Here is a 23,976-nt window from a genome sequence, read left to right as displayed (position 1 = left end):
AGTTTTGTGAGAAACACTCAAGACGGAAGCAAACAAGGGTTGGCGAAATAGCATGCGATCAAATAAACCAAAGAATAAGAGAAACCTCCGCCCAGTAGCCAACCCACGTGTGAGGATACAGACAGATCAAATAGTCCTGTTACTGGCAGAAGTTGTGGTCAAACGGGGGAAAAAAGCTCTTCTTTAATTAGCCTTAGCTGCGGTTTCAGGCCGCCACTTTAGAGAAAATGTGGGGAACAGAAGTAAATCGACAATAAGCCGCAATAAGCTGGGGAACTGAGTCAACCTGGAAAAGAACTCCAAATACAGAAGGCAGCCAAAAAAGTAAGGAAACTAACTGTCGTGAGAAGGTAACACTCTACAGAATACAGAATAAAATCTAATATTTCCAATAAACCAATGCTGAAAGAAAAGGAGCAAACAGAAGAAATCAATCACATCTAAAGCCATGATCCTTTCTAGAGGCCGTGCTCGGGGGGGGTGAGAGGAATTCAGAGTTAATAGACGAGGTCAAAAAAACAGTGTGGAAACTCTAATGTGAATGCTAAGCATGATGGGAATTTTATCAAGTTTAACATAACAGATAAGTCTCAACTGCTGCCCACATAGCTACATTTCTCTGATAGATTAAATTTAAAAAAACAAGTTGGTCAGGGTTGCAGTTAAACTGCATTATTATTTATTTATTTATTTTAAATTAGATTAGACTATATTTATGACAAATTAGGTTAACATCAGACTATATAGTAGTTAATCTTACTTCAAATATCAGAGCTCTATTAGGGAGGACTTAATCCATCAGAATAAATAAATATATAAATTGATAAAAACTTTATTTTAAGATTTCACATTCAAAGATGTCTGTAGGCGTTTTTTAAAAAGGCCTGATCAATTCCACCAAAAGGGGCAAATCAATCATGGCTGAACACGTCTTTGGTATTTTCTGCACCACTTCAGTTTCCATCTTTCCTACCCTGATGAAAAGGGATTTTTAAGAGACTGTTGTTTCCACTTGTGTCCACCAGGTGGCGTCACGACTACAGGATACAATGTCTATGTGGAAACGTATGATTTATTTACACCACCACCAGGTACCTGCAACGTTGATACATAAATGATATGATTTTAATCAGATAAATCAGCTGAGTTCTGGCTCATTGCTGGAGTGTGTATCACGGAGGCCTTCTGATATTATTTTTGATGTAACGTCAAAATGTGTTTCCACTCAAAATGCATCCTCACACAAATAAAACTGAGTAAAAGTCAAATATTGACAAATGGCAGCATTAGCAAAACTTCAGGTCAACAATATGTAGTCAAGATTTTAGACTTTTTTTTTATTCAGATTTAATTTGTTGACATTTATTTGCGCTTGTTTGGATGAGAACTTCCTCTTCGGCTCTTCATCTACATCTTAGGTAACTATGATTGCAAACAAGAGGCTGTGGCAACGATTAACCAACCTCACATACGGTTACCAAACTGGATTTCAAAAGGCAAACGGGATTTTAAAGTGTCAATTAAAGACACAGTGACCTCCGAGTGTAGGAAGAGGTGAGATCCCCTCTGCCACCGGAGGATTACTACAATCCTGTTTGACATTATTGGGGAGAGAATGAACAGAGATGACAAAACAACCGCCCTGTCTGGGCTCTGCCTGCATATTTCTCAAATATTTTCCGAGTTGAGTCGACTGCCACATCTCTACGGGAGTATTTGACTGCCCTTCTCCAAGCAACACACCGAGCGACCTCGTGGGAAACTTAACAGCCGCTTAACACGAAGGCCGACTTCTGCCACTTGATATTCTAACACGTTCGCAGGTTAAATTTAGAATTGAGAAGCAACTAATTACAGAAACTACTTTCTCTATAAAGTAAATTCCCTCAGTGTAATATTAATACATGTGATATTATGAATAGTTTCACATTTAATCCGAGTTATTTAGTGTCTGCTTCTTTAGGCGAGACAAGGTCACAAACAAACGTGTCTCTCAGGGCCGAACACAAAGTTCCTACCTTTAAACGAGACATAATACAGACAGATAACTTTTATGCTTCTCCAGGAAGGACAGGAGGCAGACATGACAGTGTTCAGCTCATAACTGTTGTACTGCTCAAACCTTGATTCTCATAAATATTTCTGCATAAGACATCTACCATCTCCAGACGTCTCCTTGCTTTGACTCGTCCATATTTACATAACACACGTGAATCAGATAATACGGAATACTTGACTTGAAATGTCCAAACTGCATCAGTCCACCATTTTTACTTTAACGTTATGAACTTCCAACATTCAGGATCAGCTAAAGTTAAATTGTTGTAACTGTGGTGAACTCTTTATCTTTGGTTTCTGACCTGTAAAACTTGATATTTGTGTTTAGCTACAATTAGCACGTTGCCATGCTAACAAGCTAAACAAAGGCGGTGAGCAGCTCAACATCGACATGCTAGCTTCGTCTTTGTGCTTATGTTAGCATGCTGATGTTAGCATTTAGACTCTCAGAGTTGCTAGCATGACTGAAAACCAGATTAGACTTTTAATTTGAGTTTTTAATTTAAAAATGCATCAAATTCATGATGAAAGAAATGGTTATTGTGGGGGGGGAAATGACTCATCTGGTTTACGGTCAGCAGCTCTGTGAGTCTAAATGCTAACAGCATGCTAACGTATGCATGCTAGCAGCTCTGTGAGGCTGCACAGTGGCGCTAACCTCAGCATTCAGCACAAAGCATGTTTCACTCTATTATTATTATTATTTTTAAACACTTTGGGCCTCCAGACTTTTAGCCTGAATCACTTTACAGAAAACCGTGTCAGCAAACACCCAAAAAGACTCACACAGGCAGCTTTATTCTTTCAAACAGGTTTTTTTTTTATTCGATAATACTGAATATTTTGTCCTTCGCCCGGACTTACATAAAGCATCAAACACATGCACAGTCCTCTATTCACACAAGATTCATCTCTCTCACTCTCACGTTAACTCCAGCACAAGAGGACCTTCTCACCTCGACACTACAGCTACAGACATCGTGGACAAAGACAGCGAAAAAACACAAAATAAATCATGACAGGTATAATAATAATAATAATAACACTGAAAAAATACAAAGTAATGGAAAATGGAAAGAGTTTACTTTTAAATTATGCCTCTAATACTCCATCATATATCTATTTTTTTTTGTTAATGTAGCTTGAGGTGTATAAAACAGCACTGTAAACTTGCTTTCTATGACGATAAAGCTTTCATTAATAACTGGAAGGAGCGGGAAAGACGCGTCAAAGCTAACGTTAAGCACGTAAAAGACCTTATTACTCATGAAATTAACCGTCTGCGAGAATATAGTTGGCAAATCATGGAACTGCTGTTGGCATTTACAATCAACAGGTAATACAAAGACACCGAAATAACATCCAACGAAGCTGTTTTTGTTTCTCTTTCACGCATAAAATCTGTAAAAACATCCCTTATATCCAAACCTCTCACGCGCCTCTCTTTTATTTGATTCCCTTCCATTGCAAATACTGTTTCATCCGTTATGACAGAGATAGAATAAGTTTGTGAATATGGATCACCGAAAGCACTCAAAATAGGAAGAAATCTGCACCTGAGGTGGATCTGTCGGTCTTGGGCGAACTATAATTAACTGTCACATCAGAGTGTTCAGGCTCTTGTCTTTTACTGGAACTCACCCTCAAAAAGTGCAAATCTAGTTCTAATGCAGTAAAATAATCATCAAGTAACAACAAAAGTATATGCATAGGTACTGTACAGCTACATAGTGGGGACGACAAGGGGGTGAAGACGAGACGAGGAAGAGGAATTGGGGTTTATCTCTGATTGAACCGTTTTAACCACGTGAGCAGGTTTTAATTTTGGAGCTCTCATCGTCACACAGCATAGACTGGTCCAGTGAGGCCCGCCACGGTCGTTTGAATCACCACAAGAAAAGATTTTCACCAAAAGGAAAACCAGGAAAAAAGAGATCGGCCACGTAATCGGCCACCGGTGGCGAAAACAGCTCCCAGCAGAGAAGACGAAAGAAGCGGGAACTAATAAGTGTCAGAGAGAGAGAGAGAGAGAGAGAGAGAGAGAGCGAGACAATCATTAAAAAAAGAAAGAAAAAAAAGAAAAAAGGCAACTTGGAATTTGGCTTTGGAATAAAAATGGAGAATGAGGTAAAAAAAAAAAAAAAGTAGAAACACGATGAGCAACGAATGAATCGTCCGTTGATCGGGGTGATTGATTGGTGCAGTCGGAGAGCAGAGCTGTTAAAGCGCTTTTGGCAGGAAGTGCTCTGTCTCGCCGAGAATTTATATCCTCCCGACGCCAGCCTCAGGAGGAAGTTACATCATCACTTGACCAGTCTATGTCTCATGATGCCATTTTGATTCGTTTGTTTTTTTACAGGAGACGACGCCGTGTCTGAGAACAACCTCTGAGCCTCTTCAGTTCAAAGTCGCTTCCTCTGACTGAGACGCTAACGGACAAGGTTGTTTTCAGACCGGCTGGTAATCAAGTCACATAAGCTTTTAATTAAAAAATAAAAAATAAAAAAATTGCCCGATGTTATCTTAAATTTCAATGAAGTCGTTTACATGAAGTTTTCCAGCCAGGCTGTGCAGCAGCGGGCGGTCAGGCGACGCCACTTAGGGGTCGTCGGCGTCCAGGAACTCCTTCTTGGGCGATGAGATGCCGCGGTACCAGGAGCAGGAGCCGTCCGCCCTCTTGACGCAGGCGTAGTGGTTGGCCTGGCGTCCGTGCACCTGCTTCTCGATCATCAGGTCCGTCCACAGACACTCCTCCGGAGCCGAGATCTCACAAGGCAAGGAGGGGCAGCGCACGATCTGCAGACACACACAACAAACTCTCTATACTGTGTGCTCAACCTGCCGAGTCATGCGAACCCATTTCTAGAAAATGATATATATATAAATATAGTGTTCTGGTGCCTTACCTTGCATTCGCAGCCCATCTGGTAGCGCTGGGTGAGGCCCTTCTTCTGGGTGTTGCTCAGAGAGTCCCAGGGCATGATGTAATCACACAGGGTCACATGCATGCTCCCGTCGGCCTCGGCCTTGCCTGCAAAAGAACGAGACGACGATAAAACCTTCAGGGAGACTCAGACATAACAGGATCTCGAGCGCGTTGATATGAATGCACAATCTACTGCGTACAGCTGATAAATCCTGCTGCTTGTCAGACTTGTGCCTGCGGGCCTCACCTGTCCTCCGTGAGAAAAAAATAAAAAGGCTGCTGTTTATGTTTTCTGCCACGCACGAGCAGCACCAGTCAAAACAAGAAGATAATTCACTTGGGGCTTTACAGATCTGCTGACTTGCAACTGTGAATAATGTTGGAGTCTGACGGGACTGACTCACGTTTCACTGGAGCTTCTCCTCCTCCCCCCCCAAACACACTGTTAACCCTCCACACTGCAGGAAAAGGATGGAACGGTTCTCAAAAAGATGCCCCCGTCTGCAGAAAGTGAACCGTCCCGCTTTCCCACCGCTGAAGTCCTGCAGTCTGAGGGAGAGAGAGGAAGTGCTGGCCTCAGCGGTTCCTCCTCTTACAAGTCTCTGTAATTAGGGCCGAGTGTTTGCGGGCGCATCTCTGTCTGCGATGGGGAAACCAGAGCGTGCATGACATCACGATCCTCTGGGTCTGCTGGGTCTCATTCTGCTGCTTTCAGTTACAACAACAGCCAGGCTTATAAAACATTAAAGGAATAGTTTGACATTTTGGGAAATATGCTTATTCCCTCTCACTCAGCTTGGGGAGAGGAGAAGGGGGGGGGGAGCTAGCTTCGTTAGCTCCAACCAAAGTTAACAAAATCCACCTACCAGCACCCTTACAGCTCTTTAAATAACATGATATTTAATTAGTGTAAATATACAAGTTTAGCTTCGGCTAGCTGTTTCCTCAAGTTGTCAGTTTTTTTGTGCTAAGCTAAGCTAACGTCTCCTAGCATCACAGTTCGACAGATATGATAATCGTATCGATCTTCTCATCTCACTCGCTGCTAGAAAGGGACACATTTTTTTAAGGTTTGCTTTAAAGCTGTGCACACACCGGAAGAACTGCCCGACTCGCGTCGGTAAATTCGGCGTCGGCTACTTAATATGGCCGACTCGAACAACGACATGGGCGGTTCACACCTACGGAATTACAGCCGACGCTATACGTTCCGCGCTTGCGCGAGATGTAATGTCTCCAAAACAACAGGCGGCGCTTATTGTATTGTGGGCCAAAAAACACGAAAACCGGAAGTAGGCGGTCCTCTCTAGACCGCCTTCTTCGATTCCACTGGTTATCTGGTATGTTTACCATCGTCACTTCCGGGCTTCACTGATTCGCTAGTTAAGCTGCTAGCCTCCACCAATCAGAATGGTAAAAGAATGACCGACTCGAATGGCGGATTACACATTTGAATCGACTGAAATGAACGCCGACGTGGGCCGATTCGAGCGACCACACCAAGTAGACTCATGTCACGGGCGCCGACTCTCTCAAAGACGCCGATTTTCGGTCCGGTGTGTGAGCCCCTTAAGCTTGCAACAGCAGATTTTTTTTTGGCCACTTGGGGGCAGTGTAAACGAGCCGTAATCACAACAATGACATATTATTATTATTATCGTCATACGATGAACGTGATCTGTCTAGTTACACATCCAGCAGTTACAGGGGAAACGTATTCAAACAGGAAATTAAGGAGCTCGTTAACACTTACACTTACGATCATAAAAGAAGGAAGGCGTGAAAAGGCCTTTAATCACCTTCCTTCTTTGTTGACCAGTCATTTGAAGCTGTGTGGGTTAAACTGACGAATATTTAATCTCCTGTGAACTCCTGAGGGGAAAATCTCTCCAGCTGCGTAACATGCATGAAAAATCGCTCGCTTGAAGGCTGTTATCTTGTTGAGTGAAATATTTTTGCTTTCATGCGACGGTCAACGTCGCCTTGACCCGGAAACAACAAAGATATACAGTAGTCTCGAATCTCAGGAGCTCAACTGCAGCACGGCAGACGAGGTCACTCCCTGTCTCCACAGGGTTTAGGCGGCGGCGGCGTGTCATTACCCATAATCACACAAACAGTTTTTCTTCCTACACACAAAAGGCCCTCCAGTCTTTATCCCATCTTACGGTTGTCTGCCACGGCTGTTTACACCTGGAGCTCCTGATTCCGTTTCCCGTCTGCCTTTTTATTCTTTCACTTTTTGCTCCGCGGTTTAATCTTAAAGTCGTTATTCCTTATGTTACTAGATAAATGAGTTAAATAATTACTACTGTTAAAATGGCATTCCAATCTGCAATCAATTCAGATTAAATAAACACGATGTATGCTTAAAGGAACAGTTCAACATAGGCAGGAAACCGTTAGCTTAGCTTAGCATAAAGACTGGAAACGGAGGGAAACAGCTAGCCAAAGCGGACATAAAATATCTCTCAAGTAATGCACACCTGAGATCAAGTACTCCTTCTTGCCGGCGACATCCAGGGTTACGCCACACACAGCGGACACAGGAGCAGTGAAGATGTCCTCGATGTCCTGGTTAGGCCCCTTGAACATCTGGAAGAAAAAGAACACAGCTGGCGGGTCAAAGGTCAGAATGAAGGAGCATCAAAACACTCTGAGACATCCGGTGGATATTTAACCAACATAAGGATTAAAAAAAAGTCGATTCCCTACCTTGATCTGTTTGACCTCATACTGGATCCTCTTGATGGGGTTCCCATAGACATCATTATTCCCAGACTCCACCTCTCTCTCTCCCACCACCTTCGCTCGAATCACTGTCGGGGGGGGCAGAGGACAGATGACACAGCGTTACAGCAATAAAAAGCAGGCAACCAGATATGTGAGAAGGGGCTCTTGTTCTGTGGGGACTGGAGGCCCAACGATATGAGAAATTAATCCACCACACTTTCAAAAATCCCATGGCGACGTCTTCAGATGTCTCATTTTGTCTGACTAACAGAGATATTTGCATAAACAGTTTTGATAAACAGCTGAAATGACGACATCATCAACTTATGATTTCTGCGCTAAAAATATCACAGCGTCATAATTGTTAAAAATATCTCAGCCGGACAAAACAATCGGCAGAAGCTTCCCGCTTCCACACATGACCAGGAAACGGTGAGAGCAGCAGAATGAAGGAATAAGAGGAGAATTTAAAAGCTGATATGCAGAGAGAGAGAAAGAGAGAGAGAGAGAGAGAGAGAGAGAGAGAGGTATGTTTCTCACCGTGTGATTTAACGGCTTAACCGACTACATCAAGCTTCAGCTATGCTTCGGGCATTTATTCAGAATGGAAAATATGAGCAATGGACAAAAGAAAAAAAACACAAACATAAAATAAGTCGGAACAGAGGACACGTACACATAGATAAACACACACACACACACACACACTGCTGTTGCTCGTCCACCCCTGGGTTCAGTTAATGACTTGGACACAAATATGGGGATTCTTGACTCCCAGAGTTAATGACGTCTCGCGCTCTTCCTCTTGCCTTTTTCATTCTCCCCTCCTCGTCCAAGACTCTGTTCTGCACGTATAACCATGACAACGTGTATTACTCATTTCGTCTGTGAAATGTGAGAAAAACAGAAGGACCACAAACAAAGCAAAACTACCATCTTCTAATCTACTATTATACAGTGATCGTCATCCACATCCTGATGGGGAAGTGTGACATTGAGGGGTTTAATATAAAGTTCTGCAGAAATCCCTGAATTTGATTAAATCCGAATGCAGAAATGAAACTTAACACTTAATTGAATCTATTGAGGTCAATTAGTGGCCGGCTTTTTCACTGTAAACACGTTCTACATACAGTATTGGACTCCCATTCATCAGGTGTCCATCCGTACGACGCGTAAGTTGAAAGTCAGATCAGCTGCCATTTATTTATCAGTGCGTCAGAGAATCCGATCCTTGTTCCTCACGAGCAAACTTGTGCATTTCGGGTTCCACTCTGATGTTCTATGCAAATATGCGGTGGCGGCAGCCAGAGTACACAAATAAACACACGCAGCAGTATACCTGGCTGGCGCTCTCCCCCTGCATTCCTCACAGTTTTTCCGCTCTCATTTCCTGACCTCAATCCGAGCCGCAAACTAATGAGCAAAGAATCAGCAGCGGGACACAATGCTGAGGGGAAATTACCCCGTTGTTCACGACGCATTGCTATTATGGGAGCTTATCTGTCTGCTGTGGGGCTGCAGACATGTTTACTTTGCCCCCCCCCCCCCCACACTAATAAAGCCAGAGCGGATCATCGTGTGCAGTCTGAACAGCGTGCTGCGGAGGCGGATGCACGACCACCAGAAGGCCTGCAGCTTCAGCGCCGATTGATCCTAAAGCCATCTGATCAGAGGCAGTCAATCAGCACTAAACAGCCCACGAACCACCATCTGACCCACATTCCCTCCCATCCATGACCGTTAATGACTTCTACATGCGTGTCATATGTGCTACGCAATGTTTTCCATGCAAACCCACCAGCATGACTATCCATTTCTATTTTTCATACACCAGTCGCCACCAAACCCTCCCCGATGTGGTTCGTCTCCAGACGTATGTGGTTTAACCTGTCATCCGGCCGGAGACGAAACGCCCTCGTGACCTCCGAGCAGATCCGTGTGAAGAAGACCTGCGTGGTACAGAAGAAAGCTCCGGGTTTGCTTTGTGAGGCCTTCAAAGACCGCAGCAGCCGTGGCAATAAAATAGACTGTGATCGGCTTTTTAAGCATGCCTTAATTCAAGTGTAATACATTAGTTGTGTTTCGATTTAGGAATTACTTAAATGTCAGAAAATTGTGGAAAAATACCTGCAAACCTCCCCTTCCTAGACCTCAAAGTATTAAATCTGTGATGCTATAGAACAGACAAACGCAGCAAATCCTCACATCTGAGAATCTGGCATCAACCAAATGTTGTAATAGAACGCAGAATAAATGCAACGCTGACATTTCATCACCTTTCCGTCAATTTGGGGAACAACATAGTGCTTTTCCAGGTGCTCAAAGATGCTTTATTTTTTTATTTATAGTGCCTGTGCTGTTGCATGTCCTCTGGTCTTTCACAACGCGTCCCGACGCCGGGCTGCCGGGAGAAGTTCCTCTTTGTGGGCAACAGCTTTAAATGAAAAGAGGAAGTACGCGTGATTGTGTGCTAGGTTGCATGACAGCGCTCGGTTTGAACGGCGTGTGGTCTGTGAACAACAGAAGGTGACACACACATCTGTGCCGGTCCGTGCAAGTACAGGTGTGGGCGTGAGACGATCCCGTTTCCAGCACAACAAATCTATAATTATCACTGTTGTCACGTTGTTTGTCACATTGTGGGCGAGCAGACAACCATCTCTATTCTGATTCTGTGCCTTTTTTGCAATCCTGCAGAAATCTCACCGCTGCGTTCCTCCCACTAGACTGGGATTTTCACATCTGCCCAAAACTACAGCTCCATCCTCAGGTGCCGAAAACCAATCATCCAAATCGCCTGAAAATGACACTGTGCCTTTAACGTGCATCACACCTCCGACAATAGCCACGTTGACTCACGCACACCCTTTAAAAACAACATGAGCACACCAAACACGTATGCACCTCTGCTGTTCGACATCCTGTCTCCAAGTCCTGCCAGCTCAGCTAGAGGTTGAGTCACGTAGGTCAGACTAGGTCGGCGACTGTTCTCAACATCTTCTCGGGGAACGGAACGCCAAGCAGAGTGGATGGACAATGTTTCCCTGATGTCCAGAGAAATGTTTTGTTGCTGCTGTTTGCATTCAGCACTACTACGACTGTTTATTCTGTTATTTGTCTTGTGTAGCCAAGTGGCCTACGACTGCATATCGGTGTGTGCATCCCCGCATTGCATAATGACAATATAGAGATGTTGATTTGGAAAGGGATTTGCTGTATATGTGCATGTGTAAGTATGTGCATGTGGAAGTGTGTGTGTGTGTGTGTGTGTGTGTGTGTGTGTGTGTGTGTGTGTGTGTGTGTGTGTGTGTGTGTGTGTGTGTGTGTGTGAATAAGGCTTCAAGAGGAGACGGAGCCAGAGAAATGTGGTCTTGGAGTTTCTCATTCTGGAGAATACCATACATATTTTAACTGGGACTTTTATTGCTTTTTTCCCCTCTAAAAACACACCCTGAACTGACAGCCAGATGTCATGTGTAACTAGTGTGTGTGTGTGTGTGTGTGTGTGTGTGTGTGTGTGTGTGTGTGTGTGTGTCCCTGCGTTACACCGGAGCAAAAGTTGGGAAAACCCCAGCAGCATTCCTGTAATTCCTCCCAGCACCACCCCTCACAGGAAGAAACAGGGCAGGGATGGAAATTTAAAAAAAAAAATGTGGCGGTGTGACATATTATGTGGTTTAGACCCCCCCCCCCCCCCCCCCCCCTCCCCCCCCTAAAAAACCCTCTTCACATTCTCCATCCCTTGTCCTCCTCTCTGCTCTTTTCCTTCTCTTTGTGCCACGTTGCCCTGCGGAAAGCCAGGCGACGGTCCCGGACTCGCCTCCTGGTCCTGGACTCCCCTCCTGGTCCCGGACTCGCCTCCTGGTCCCGGACTCCCCTCTCTCCCGTGCATTACACTGCACGTGCACAAACGTGGTGCTCTCACACACACACCAATACAGCCCTCTCATATTTTTGGGGGGGTTATTATTCATATTTAAATATTATATTAACATATTATATTAACAGGTGCATGTTTTACAGTGATGTTTACACTCATTTTTTATTTACTTCCAAATGAGGGCGTGTTTGTGGGTGTGCCTCCATGACACCTAAAACATTTTTTTTTTTTTTTATGGTTACTTTGATTATTATTATTTAAAAAAAAAAAAAAAAAAAAAGCTGTCTCAAAATGACGTGACAAAATATGACGGCGCGATCTGCGCGCGTGTGCAAAGTGAGCAATCTGGCTGTCGGGCCATGGCCTCGAGGACCCTCCACCACCTCCCCCCCCCCCTTCCAGCAGCTTCTTAGCACACGCAGCGCGCGCCAGATGCAACACCCGCCGCTGTGCCCCCCCCCCCCGGTAACTGCGCAGGAGCCTGGTGCATCATGGTCTAGGTAAACAACAACAACAACAACAGCAGCAGCAGCAGCAGCCCCCCGGTGCTGTACTCACCTACATCGGCGTTGCAGAACGCCTGTTGCGGATGTACCGGAGCGCAGCTGCACGCCTCCGCGAGCTCCTCCGCCCGCCACAGGACCAGCAGCGCGAGCGTGCAAAGGACGCCGTTAACGGAAAACGGCATTTTTTTTTTTTTTTTTTAAATCACGAGCACCGATGCGACGTTTTATTCAGCACTCCTCGTTGCCGTGTGCTACGCAGATGCGTCGCAGTGTAGATCCAGCGGCAGGCAGCTGTTTCCGCCCGTTCTTTCTTTTACCGGGTAAACAACCGTGGGCTCGCTCCGGTGTTGACGGTGAGGTTTCGCTGCGTGCTCGGCGGCTCCCGGAGGCGTCCTGGCTGGTGACGGCAGCTGTCTGTCTTTAGGGAGTGTTTTCGTTTCCAGGATGAAGGCGGTTTTATAAAGCAGCCAGCACGGCTCCTCCCCCCTGGTGCGACCGGCTCAACCGGCAGAGGGCGCTGTTGCTTCAGATGAACTACATCTAAACACGTTTTATATATTTACGAATGTTTGTTTAACCCCATATTTAAGCATGTATGAGCAATTAAAAAATACTCATTAGTTAAAACATAATAAACGTAAAGCAATAAAAGACATAATTCAACATTTAAATATTTGCTTTTGTATTCAGATTCCTTTTAAATGAATGTGAGGCCCAGAGAGGTAAAATCATCTAATACTTCATGATAGAACTACAGATTAGATAAATAACTATTATGAACTAGTGAAGTAGTGGTAGCACATCAGCCACAGAGGACACTTTTCTGCAGAAGCAATACTTTTACATACATTTAGCTAATTATTTCTACTTAAAATTTTAAGTGAGTACATTTTACTTGAAATGGTATTTGTATTTTAACTAGGATCAAAGTATTTCTTCCACCCTGTTAGTTCATTAAAGACCTGACCTCTTCACCCATGTGTTGTGTTTTTGTGAATATATTTAAGTACATTTTACCCCATAAAGATGCATAAAAAACCCAACACTACATGGTTCTACATTTCAAATATTTGTGTGGTTTTATTCGAGTTCGTACTGAAGATCATGAAACGAGTTTACACACAGAAACATGAACCGACTGGTAAACCTTTCAGATAAATCATGCGAACTAGTCTCCCATCTCCCTCTATTCGGACAGAAGAGGGCAGTGTGCTCCACTTTTATCACAAATAAAACCCAACAAAAAAAAACCCTCCACCCCACAATGAATGACGTTTCAGTTTTAACCCATATGAAGAAGTATTTTTCTCGTTTCACAGTAAAGCTGGTTTCAAGAAAATAAAATCCTGCCGCTTTGTCAAAGGCACAGTTTGGAAGGAAGAGGTGAACGACGCAGTTCAAAAAAAAAAAAGAAGACAAAAAAAGCATTGAGACATAAGAAAATTAGTCCAGAAGGAAAAACTGAGTTGTAATCTACCAAAGTAATGTGCCATTCCTGAGAGGAGATCATTTGGTTTCTCGACAGGAGTACACACAGTTCCCCTTGTATCCGTTTAATGCAAGAAAATCATCTGAACCAAAGAAACATAAAATAAAGTGACACGATTGATTAAAACCATCACACAAATAAGCACCGATTTGGAGACACGCATTTCATCGTGACCTATTATTAGAGTTTGAAGCCTCGTTACATAAAGGCGTATGTAGATCATGCTTAACCGGCCCTCGGAGCCTCAGAGGCCTTTGTTGAAGTAAACTCGTTGTACGGCGTCTCCGTATTGAGACGCGATGGAGGCCCTCAGCTCGGGCTCCAGCTTCGACACCGACATAGAGCTGGAAAGACGGAGAGAGAGGCAGATTTTAGTAAAGTAACCAAATCTACTACAAAAGTAAGTAATTAATTATTTGCAACATTATTATTCATTAGTATTTACAGCAGGTACATTTTCTAAAACCCTTCATAAATATGTTCTTTATTTGGATTTTTGAAAACCAAATCCTTGCTAAGCTTATTTTTGACACATGTAATTTAGTCAGATCATATTTTTTACAGTTGCATTGTGGGTAATGTAGGCACCAGGGTTTTAAGAAGCAAGGATATGTCAGACGACATCTCAGACTCTGTTGCATCAATTTTGATGATTTTACTGTCCATCCTGAGTCTTGCAGTGTTACAGTATTAAACATCGATGGAGTAGCATATTTATAGTATTTAAGCTTCATCTGTCAGGAAGTAAAATACAGAGATAAGTGTGTTACCATCTCTGAGGGAACAGGGAGCAGGCAGCCGGCACCATGAAGACCAAGCTTTAAAAAACAACAGAAAAACAAAAAGTTAACCACAATAGAGAGATTCCCGATCACACTGGAACAGCCGCGACCTTCTCTACTTACAACGCTCCCACCATCATCACTTGGAGCGGCCCGTGGAGAAACGTGATTCTCTGTGGAAAGACGGAAAGACAGGGGTTTTGATGATGGACGCACGCTTCATCCGGAGGACAGTGACGAAGGTTTGAAACGAAGGTCTCACCTGCATGAACTTGTATTTCTCCATCCTCTGCATGATGATGGGGAGGATGACTGGACGGGAGAGAAGAAGACGGTTAAGAGGAGAAGATGAATGGAAGAAGTCAATATAATGTGAAAGATGAAGCGTACTCATTCCCGGTGCAGCCATGGTGATCCGAGAGACGACCACCTGAGTGATTCCTTTTGCTGCCGCTTTCTGCGGGAGGAGATAAAACACAGATTCAAAGACAGTAAAGGACAACTATTGTGTTTTTTTAAATGGCATTAATCCTTTAAAAAACTCCTAAAGTGTGTCCAGACCGCCGACCTTAGAGTGGCCCAGTTTGTTGCCGTTTTCATCCGTGACTGTGATGCCATTCAGAATTTCCCTGAAAACAAAACAAGAGAAGAAATGAAGGTGAAACAGGGTTTTCTCAACTCCGACCCTGCAGCACGCAGCAACACATCTCAGAACAAATCTAAAAGAGTGTTCAACAGAAAAGACTACATTTAAACAAGACTAAACGGTGCCTTCAGACAGCGAGCATCGTTTCCACAGTGAGGGGAACGATACGGAGACAAATTAACTGAGACATTAGGATCCCACCTCTGGGAACCATGAATATCCACACTTCCATATTAAAATGCAGCTTCTACAAACACAACCGCAGCTCCAAAAACAGATCTGGACTCTTGAAGTAAGAAGATCTTTCAGGGTCTGACAGAAAAAGCGATCCGAGTTTCCCCAGAATATCTGATCCAAGAAAAGCACTTTGCCTGCAGCACATTCAAATCTAACAGAATTCATCATGCATTTTAAATATATATATTTTTTTAAAGGGGTTGACGCAGCAGGACTTACTGTTGCCTCATCATAGGAATGTTAACACAGTTGGCTGCTGCCACTGCTGCGAAGGGGACCCAGCGAGCCACGAGAGGAGGCGCTTTCTGGAGGAGGAAGACAATCAGGTGTTACGTATTAATATGGTCGTCAGCTTTATTTGACTTAATACACTAAAATGTGTATTCAACATACATATGAATCAGAGGGGTAAATGAGCTGAAATGAGGTATTTCACCCTCATCTGATGCTCGAGTGCTCTGGGCCCATACAGTATTTATCAAGTGTCTCAAGAGCAGAAAAATCAAACCTAACAGGCTAAAAATTCTCTTTATCAACTTTCCAAACGTCTAAAAAAATCTCTCCCATGTCCTTTAGGATTTAGGAGATCTCCGGAGGTTTCCTAAGCTGTTGGAAGTTGCCAGGAGGTGGCGTCAAAGCAGAGGTGTTCTGCAAGACGAAGGCCGTTTGGGGAATGCTTGATGACAATTTCCAAAAGGCTAGCTATGTGCAGATGTAGAGGAGAGTCCTCACAACCGTACACTTATAATATAACAGGTAAGAAGTCCTAAATCAATCTTTGATTGTGTTTATCTGCATGGGCATGTGGTGAGAGTCCTCAGAGGCAACAAACTGGATCACTTTGCATAATGAGGGATCTCTCAGTTTAATTATTTGCATATTGTTACAGTGCATTTCCCAAGGCTGATATTAAAGTAACTCTTATGGTGAATATTCACAATTAATCTGGTCAAAATAATGTCTTTTTTTTTTTAATTCATTCATTCAGATTCATTGTTTCAGGTTATCCAAACTGGGTTTGGTGACAAATTAAACCAAAGGAAGAACTCATTAAAACAAAGTCAAGCTTTTGCATAAAAATAAACAGTTGAATAATCTGTGTGTGTGTGTGTGTGTGTGTGTGTGTGTGTGTGTGTGTGTTCGTACCTTCGTGTAGAGGTTGAGTCCGACCGCCGTTGCCAACGCCGTGCTGGTCGCTGTGGCGTAGGCGACTCCAATCTGCCTGAGAGGGACAGCAAATTAAATTTTTCATTGTATTTTTGTCATCCAGACATCCAGACAGTGTCTGTTACATAAATAAAGAGTGTTTTCATTCTCTCACAGGATGCACTAGTGATGGTTTTTATAAATGTAGTCAATTTCACTGCAGTGCAAAGGTATTGAAACCACAAGGCTTTGGGTATTCTTTATATATATCTAAGTGAATAATTACATACCTGCTGTTGACTTGAATGAAATACAGAGTTATTGTGTGATTGTTTTTGTGGTTGTATGAAGGTTTTCAAATTTCCTCTTCCCACCATGAGGGGAAAAAAGATGTTTACAAGACAAAAATGTGGTTTATTAAACTGATTTATTTTGTGTAGAAAAGATGATAAATAAGTGACACATGTATATAGTTCTGTTGCCTTTAAGTTAATGTGACATATTTCAATTCAGACATGTTTGAAAAGTTGTGGAAATGTAACTTTTAACTACGATTGCGGTTCTTTTACATCAAGAACTTATTCAAACGTGTGACATTGACCGTTGAGTTGCCGCCAGATTTAAGCGACGTGGTCGGAAGGACAACGCAGACATGTGAACTGAAAGCTCACAGGAAGTTCTTACTTGGGAGTGATGGGGGAGGCAGCGTTACGGTTGGTGTAGTTGACCAGAGCGTTGAAGGACTGATTCACCCACTGCCAGAACACCACAGCCGGAACTGTCCTAGAAAACAGACGGTTATGAAAGCTTTCCTGCTGTTAGAAAAAACAAAAACAAATGCAGTCCGTCCTGTTTGCTCTTTAGGTACCTGTAGAACTGCAGCATGAAGCCGGTGATGGCCATGCCTCCGGGGACCTGGAAGGACATGCGGCCGATGAGGTTCATGCGGTCTCCGGTGTCCGGGTGGAAGGCCGAGTCGTACAGCTTCTTGGCGTAGTGGAGCTGCTCCTCCGTGGTGCCGGGAGGGACGGACCCCGCCCTGAACAGACACACATAGTGAACATAGCAAAACATTTTCAACAGAGGGATTCTTGCACTTTGAATGTTGAAACTGACTGTATGTGCCAAATATCAATAGATATCCATAGTTCTTTACAATATATTTCACTTGATTTAGACGTATTTAATCTTAGGAATCTGTATAGGAAGTCAGGCAGTATTTCTACTCTGCACCAATCAACAAAAAAGCACTACCTGACTAAATTAAGTCAGCGAATGCATGAATGAAAGTATTGACTTTAATGTCTAAAAGTATTGCAACAGCTCAACATATATATGATGTTTTAGATCCTGTGCTTCATCGTACAATCAACATATTACAGTCTCTGCGTTCATCTTCTTACCTGCAGCTTTCTACTAAAACTTTGGCCTCATCCAAACGTGCGTCGGGCAAGAGCGCCGTTCGCCAGTCCGTTATGTTGAAGAAGTGTTTCAGTCGGCCCGTAAACGTAGACTGGTCCCATCGCGGCGCATCGATGTCGAACGAGCTCAAAGCCATCGTGGTTGTTTAAAAAAAACAACAACAAAAAAGCAGTCCCAACTTAATGCATTAAAAAAAAAAGAGAATAAAGTTGAAGACTGAGGCCACGTCTGTTTACTCTGCAGGAGGTACGTCAGCGCCTGCAGTAGAAACCTGCAGAAAGAGAGAATATAATTAGCCAAATGTGCTGATGAAAATAAAGGCAGTAGACGGACGCAGCTGTAGCTTCAGGAAAACATGCAATCATTCACAGTTAATGAATGAATGAACGACACATTTGCATTCACACAACCTGGTTCCATGTTTGTCGTGAAACCAGACGGACCTCGTTTGTGTTTATGTAACATTAACAGAGTTTTAACTGGATGGGTCAGACGGGGCCAGGCTGTTTACCTTTGAACTCACATTCCCATGTCTGACAATGAAATATATTTAGGTTTTAGTTTGTCAAAACAAGTATTTTAAGACTTGGGTTCTAGTTAATTTCAGGTCTTTTTTCCAGATATTTTGACATTTTATAGACTTAATAATTAATCTATAAAATAATGAGTAGATTTCAATTCAAATAAATTAGATTTATAGCTTCATATCACAACAAATGTTGAGCAGGACTAGAACACGCTCAAGCTTTCCCAACATCACGGACTAGATCAGACAATAATGAAAATCGGAGTTGCAGCTCTAAAGTACCCACGTCGGTATTGAACCCGTGGCGAGGCCGGTCAGCTCGAGCCTCCTCCCGAGCTGTTGCCAATATGTGCCCTCGGGTTCCCTCCCCGAAAAAAAATTCTCAAGGGCCAAACTTCCACTAGAAATCATTGACCACCTCCTGGTAAATGGTTCCACAGGTTGTCATTTTGGGGTTTCTGCAGCTGCAGCATTCTGCTTCCCATTGGACAAACCGGAGGATCCAGAACCTGCTGACTTCAGCTCAAACTATCCAAACGCCCCACTGTGCATCTTCACCGTTACATTAGCAATTATTTACTGTAGGTATACGGTGAAAAAAACCCAAAACACAAACCTGGCTTGTGTGGTTTAATCTCTTAAAAGGGCAAACGAGGAGATATATCAGTGTTCTTCTTTGAAGCTGCGTCCGGCTGGAACTGGATTGTTTCTGCAGCTGCTTGTTTGGAAAGTAAGATAAGGCCGGCAGAACCTTGCAGGGAACGCTGAACTTTCAACTTGGCCCTACATAGCAGGACTTATCAATAAGAATATATATATATATATATATATATATATATATATATATATATATATATATATATATATATATATATATATATATATATATATATATATATATAAGTCCAATAACCCTTTCAGCACTACAATATGCATTCAATCAACAAACCTTTTATTTTTACTGTATATCTGACGGTTTGCAGGTGTTGGTTGCAACTTAAAGACGAGCTGAAACATGCAAGATTATATATCATGTTATTGGTTGAAATTAGTTGGTACTAGCCTCATATTTGGTTTTCCAGGAAGAAAAGTTGAATTTAAATATAAAAATATGAATAAATTGATTGTTTGGGGAGTTTTTTTCAGCATATATCTTATATTAAATAGGTGCACACAATATGATCTGGAAATATTCACTTCAGCTCGACTTTAGGCTGCAAAATGATACATGAAAAGATAGAAATTAATCTGCCACTATCTTAATAATCAATTAATTGTAAGAAGACATTTTGCAAGCAGAAAATTTTGATTTTCTTCCACACATTTAACAGCCGATTTAACAGAATATCTTCTGGATTGTCGGCTGGAAGCAAACTGAAGACAGGTGAGCTGTAAGAAAACGGTGTATGACTAATGGATAGTATAATAGTGAGCCGCAGCACTAACATGCACGGGAAGTTAAGAGCTCGACGACGGTTTGGTTAAGCTCACAGAGTCTTGAGAAACTGGATCTGCAGGCCGGAGGACAACCAACATCTGATTACATCTGGATACTAATAATCAGCATAATCGGTTAACACAAACGATCGGAGTCAAGCTCGTACGTGCACAAGTGCGTTGAATCGCACTGAGAAAGATGTGGTCTGACGTCGTGTTCAGTCTCGCGACCCAAACTGCTCTGGGAAGAGTTTTAAAACGTGTCAGTCGGGAGCTCGGAGTGATGCAACTCGTCCCCCAAGTTACCGGCTGACTTCTGGAGACAGGAAACAAACCCAAAAACTCCAAACACGAGTCGAAACAATCCTTTTACAGACACACTGGAACAACGTTTGCACATACCTTAGTGAGATTTCTCCTCAACCGCCCCACAGAGCGACCTGTCAGGTAGTCAGATATCACGCTCGTGTGCTGTAGCGGTTGTCATGTGTGCACGTGGCACGCCGTCCTCCAATCACGGGCAGGGGCAGCTCCCTACGTTACACCAAAACCTGACGCTTTAGTATGAAAATATATATTATTTATCTTTTTTTTACCGATTAAAGTGAAAATCCATAAAGTGCACGGTCACGATGTTGGGTTACGGATACTTATGCTAATTAGCTAGCTATGCTAATTAGCTAGCTGATTAGCTCTTTAACAAATGGGTTTTCTCCTCTGCCTTACGTCACAAGCGACAAACATACACGTTCAGTAACTTAAATAAACGTCTGTCGGGAAGGTCAGTTCATAAAGTTAAACGCGTGGAGCTATCATTGGCCTGAATTCTTTTTGACGTTTAGCAGTTAGCAGGTTAGCTAACTCAACTCATCCTCCATGTTTTGGGCTCGTGCCCGAGTCGTCTCGTCGTCTGCGTGTGCGTAACTGTGCGTCTGACGTCACTCCCCTTAGTAACCCTCGGCGGCGTCTCTAGGAGAGAAGGCAACAAGATGGTGAGTTTAATTTATCGCAATAATTAGCTATTAACGGCTGGAAAAACCGGCGATGTTTTGACGTATTCGCGTTCATTAGCGCTCACGTGCAAAATGCATCCGAGATCTGACGGCGGCTGCTTTTCTCAACTTGCCGAGAAAAACAAGACAATCAACTGCAAAAGCTGCCTTGTTGCTTCGTTTAGTTATCAGGGGAGATTAGCTTTAGCACGTTAGCTAGGTTTAGCTCCCCTGTTTGCGTGCCGTTAACTGCCCCCCGGAGCCGAAACAACTAGCCACACAAAGCACAATGAAATTAGAGAGAGAGAAAAAGATGAGGATGATGATGTTTGTTTATCAAGGTTACCGTTAGAAGAGTGCTAGCCCGGCTTCAAAAGCCACCGTGGGGACTAGAAATGCACTTGGACGGGCCCGTAGGAGAGAGGAGTGCGGGTGGATGGATGGAAGGATGCATTTCTACAATGGTGGCCGGTGTGGTGCCAAAAAGTGATCGTCCGCCAGAAACTGATTTAGCAGGGGAAATACTGCCTTTTGTGAGTTGTTTTGGCCCTTTAAAAGGTATTTCAGCAGGTAAAAAGGACCGGGTTGGTTATAATCTAGGGCACAGAGCAGGTAAAATAATGGAGAGTCATAAGAATAATTGCAATAGAGTTGGATATAGAGTCAATTCTGTATGTTTTTACACAACCCATCTGTTAATAACAGTCTAGTTTCCAAATACAGGCATACTCAACGATAATAGACACACAAACACATATTAACACTGGAAACAATGCTATATTCTCACGTAAATGTCCTGATTCTGATATAAACTGTAAAAACAGTTTCACAAAGACATACCTTTGCTTTTACCACGGACATAAAGTTATTTGTATGTGTAGTTATGACTGTGGGTTCCAGATAAAAGCAGCTGTAGACATATATAAACTGGGCGATACAGTGGATGGAAATCAGTTTCTGGTGGACAATCCCTTTTTTGTACCACACCGGCTGTAAAAGTGCTCCACCTGTCCTCCCCCCCCCCTGGCAAACTAACTATCACATGCCCTGTTTTCACTGATTTATGCAGGGATTGCTGTCCATCCTGCGTAAGCTAAAGAGCACACCAGACCAGGAGGTTAGAATACTGCTGCTGGGTCTGGACAACGGTGGGAAGACCACCTTGCTCAAACAACTGGCATCTGAGGACATCAGCCATATCACCCCCACACAGGTACAGAGGGGGAAGGCTCTCACACAAGACACACTAATTGGCACTGGGATTTACATCTGCGTCCCCTGTCTAACCACCGCCTTGTGTTTTGTGTTGACTCCAGGGATTCAACATTAAGAGTGTGCAGTCTCAGGGGTTTAAGCTGAATGTTTGGGACATCGGGGGCCAGAGGAAGATCAGGCCGTACTGGAGAAACTACTTTGAAAACACAGATGTGCTGGTGAGAGGATGCACTAAGTAGTGTTTATCTTTTGGCAAAGTCACTGTTTGTCATTCATGCACTGCTGCACATGCTGATGATGAAAACGTCCATTTCGTTTCAGATTTATGTCATTGACAGTGCTGACAGAAAGAGATTTGAGGAGACGGGTCAGGTATGTACAGTATGTTTTGTGTCAGTGAGCACAATGCATGTACTCCAATAGTTTAGGGTCTAATAGCTGACCAATAAATACAACATTTTAGCATTTTTCCTTCTTTTTTTTTACATAAGTGAGAAAAAGTCCTTTCACTGCAGAAGCCAAAATATTTTACATTCAAGGTTTGTTTGATTTGTTTGTTTGTTTCCTCTTGGTTTCGTTTGTGTTTACATATAATCATAACAGATGTGTGTGTCTGTTACAGGAGCTGGCTGAGTTGTTGGATGAAGAGAAGTTGAGCGGCGTTCCTGTGCTGATCTTTGCAAACAAGCAGGACCTGCTGACGGCCGCCCCGGCCTCCGAGATCGCAGAGGGTCTCAATCTGCACACCATCCGGGATCGCATGTGGCAGATCCAATCCTGCTCCGCCCTCACCGGGGAGGGGATTCAGGTGAGCGTACGACCCGAGCTTTCCTTTTTGTGCGTTCATCTTTTTCTTCTTCTTACCTTGTTCCTATTTCAATTCGCTCTCAGGAGGGCATGAACTGGGTCTGCAAGAGCGTCAACTCCAAGAAAAAATAGCTCCGCTTCTAGTCTTCTGCTACTCGGGAGGAACGGCAGCAGCACATACACTGACACACATTGCACCCTCCTGAGCCTTAGTACGATGGGATATACCTGTGAATGTAAACACACTACTAATCCAACATGGACCTGGAGTTTTTTTTAACCCCTTTGCATTCCCGTATCACCGATGTTCACTAATCTCAGCACATCGTCCTACGTTGGCCTCCAAAAAGAGGAAGGCGGTCTGTACTTCAAAGGGAACCCATGCCAGGAAATCAACCTCCTCCACCCACACTACCCACGTCACCATCCCTGTCCCAGCCAATCCCAGCGACCATCCACAGCCCGTCACAACCTCAAGCATTCCCATTAAACCGCCGCCTGTCATTGGAATTCCAGCTTGGCTTTTGAACCCTTTTTGCTCTCCTAAACTCTTACCCGCCCACCTCTCATCCCATCTCCGTCTCCATCTTTTCCTCCCATCTTATTCTTGCAGGTTTCCGTGTGTTTGTTTTTTTTAATCATTCCACAATAGCTGTAAGCTCTTTTCCTGCTATGGCTCTGTTTGAAGTGAGGTATATTTTTGTAATTGTTTTATTTATGGTGAAGTAGAGTGTAGAGTGCTTTCAAACAACAACCAGTGTGACATGTGTGTGTGTGTGTACAGGATGTTGGAGAAACGATTCCAACACTCCCCAATAAAGAACAATACTGTACATGTTAATATGTATTAAAACAAATTATGAGATTAAATGGTTAAGAGGAACTACATTTTTGGATCAAGTGTAAATAGCTGGGCCCTGTGGTCATATGTGACGTTATGCACATGTTATAGAGTACATGTTACCCAGCCGTACTTTGTAGTCTATGATGTTTGCATATCTTACACGTGGAGATTTTTAACAGAGGTATACGTACTGTACGTCCCAATGCATTTCTTTGTGCTCTCTGGGTTTGTGAGGGAATTCACTCTTTTGGCATTTCCTTTTGATATTCTTGAATGTAATCTGTCCAGAATCGAAGGTACTGTACGTGAATAAAAAGACAAGAAATT

General features: G+C 43.3%; 3 protein-coding genes across 4 annotated transcripts; 1 reads left to right on the top strand and 2 right to left on the bottom strand.

The window, feature by feature from the left end:
* Positions 1-2,837: 2,837 nt before the first annotated feature.
* timp2a (TIMP metallopeptidase inhibitor 2a) lies at positions 2,838-12,533 on the bottom strand. Its single transcript, XM_084040747.1, has 5 exons — positions 12,159-12,533; positions 7,700-7,803; positions 7,471-7,579; positions 4,965-5,089; positions 2,838-4,854 (listed from the first exon to the last, which is right to left on the bottom strand). Exons 1-5 carry the CDS (start codon positions 12,286-12,288, stop codon positions 4,657-4,659), a joined length of 666 nt encoding a protein of 221 aa, XP_083896873.1. The 5' UTR covers positions 12,289-12,533; the 3' UTR covers positions 2,838-4,656.
* A 626-nt stretch (positions 12,534-13,159) lies between these two features.
* sfxn2 (sideroflexin 2) lies at positions 13,160-20,329 on the bottom strand. The gene is made up of 12 exons (XM_084040508.1): positions 20,194-20,329; positions 17,810-18,099; positions 17,275-17,445; positions 17,091-17,189; positions 16,407-16,482; positions 15,480-15,565; positions 14,946-15,006; positions 14,768-14,834; positions 14,640-14,689; positions 14,501-14,550; positions 14,366-14,413; positions 13,160-13,939 (listed from the first exon to the last, which is right to left on the bottom strand). The coding sequence occupies exons 2-12, from the start codon at positions 17,962-17,964 to the stop codon at positions 13,840-13,842; spliced, it is 963 nt and encodes a 320-aa protein (XP_083896634.1). The 5' UTR covers positions 17,965-18,099; positions 20,194-20,329; the 3' UTR covers positions 13,160-13,839.
* Positions 20,330-20,640: 311 nt separating this feature from the next.
* arl3b (ADP ribosylation factor like GTPase 3b) lies at positions 20,641-23,976 on the top strand (the record flags this gene model as incomplete). Of its 2 annotated transcripts, XM_084040510.1 has the most annotated exons (6): positions 20,641-20,783; positions 21,853-21,996; positions 22,100-22,216; positions 22,320-22,370; positions 22,621-22,806; positions 22,890-23,976. In XM_084040510.1, the coding sequence occupies 6 exons, from the start codon at positions 20,781-20,783 to the stop codon at positions 22,935-22,937; spliced, it is 549 nt and encodes a 182-aa protein (XP_083896636.1). In that variant the 3' UTR covers positions 22,938-23,976. The 2 variants fall into 2 exon arrangements, with proteins under 2 accessions (XP_083896636.1, XP_083896635.1); XM_084040509.1 differs by lacking the exon at positions 20,641-20,783 and having other exon boundaries at positions 21,847-21,996.

Source organism: Eutrigla gurnardus, assembly GCF_963514095.1.
Source record: "Eutrigla gurnardus genome assembly, chromosome: 22".
Taxonomy (NCBI): domain Eukaryota; kingdom Metazoa; phylum Chordata; class Actinopteri; order Perciformes; family Triglidae; genus Eutrigla; species Eutrigla gurnardus.
Note: the sequence above shows the minus strand (reverse complement) of the source record. Positions and strands in the feature narration are given on the sequence as shown.

Excerpts from the sequence above, each read along its gene's own strand:
- timp2a (XM_084040747.1), bottom strand. The coding sequence starts at position 12,288 with ATGCCGTTTTCCGTTAACGGCGTCCTTTGCACGCTCGCGCTGCTGGTC. Across the intron at positions 5,090-7,470 it reads GAAGGAGTACTTGATCTCAG|GCAAGGCCGAGGCCGACGGG; the intron begins GTGTGCATTACT and ends GTTCTTTTGCAG. Across the intron at positions 4,855-4,964 it reads AGATGGGCTGCGAATGCAAG|ATCGTGCGCTGCCCCTCCTT; the intron begins GTAAGGCACCAG and ends GTGTGTCTGCAG.
- sfxn2 (XM_084040508.1), bottom strand. The coding sequence starts at position 17,964 with ATGGCTTTGAGCTCGTTCGACATCGATGCGCCGCGATGGGACCAGTCT. Across the intron at positions 14,835-14,945 it reads ACAAACTGGGCCACTCTAAG|AAAGCGGCAGCAAAAGGAAT; the intron begins GTCGGCGGTCTG and ends CTCCTCCCGCAG. Across the intron at positions 13,940-14,365 it reads TCCCTGTTCCCTCAGAGATG|CTCTATGTCGGTGTCGAAGC; the intron begins GTAACACACTTA and ends CCGTCTTTCCAG.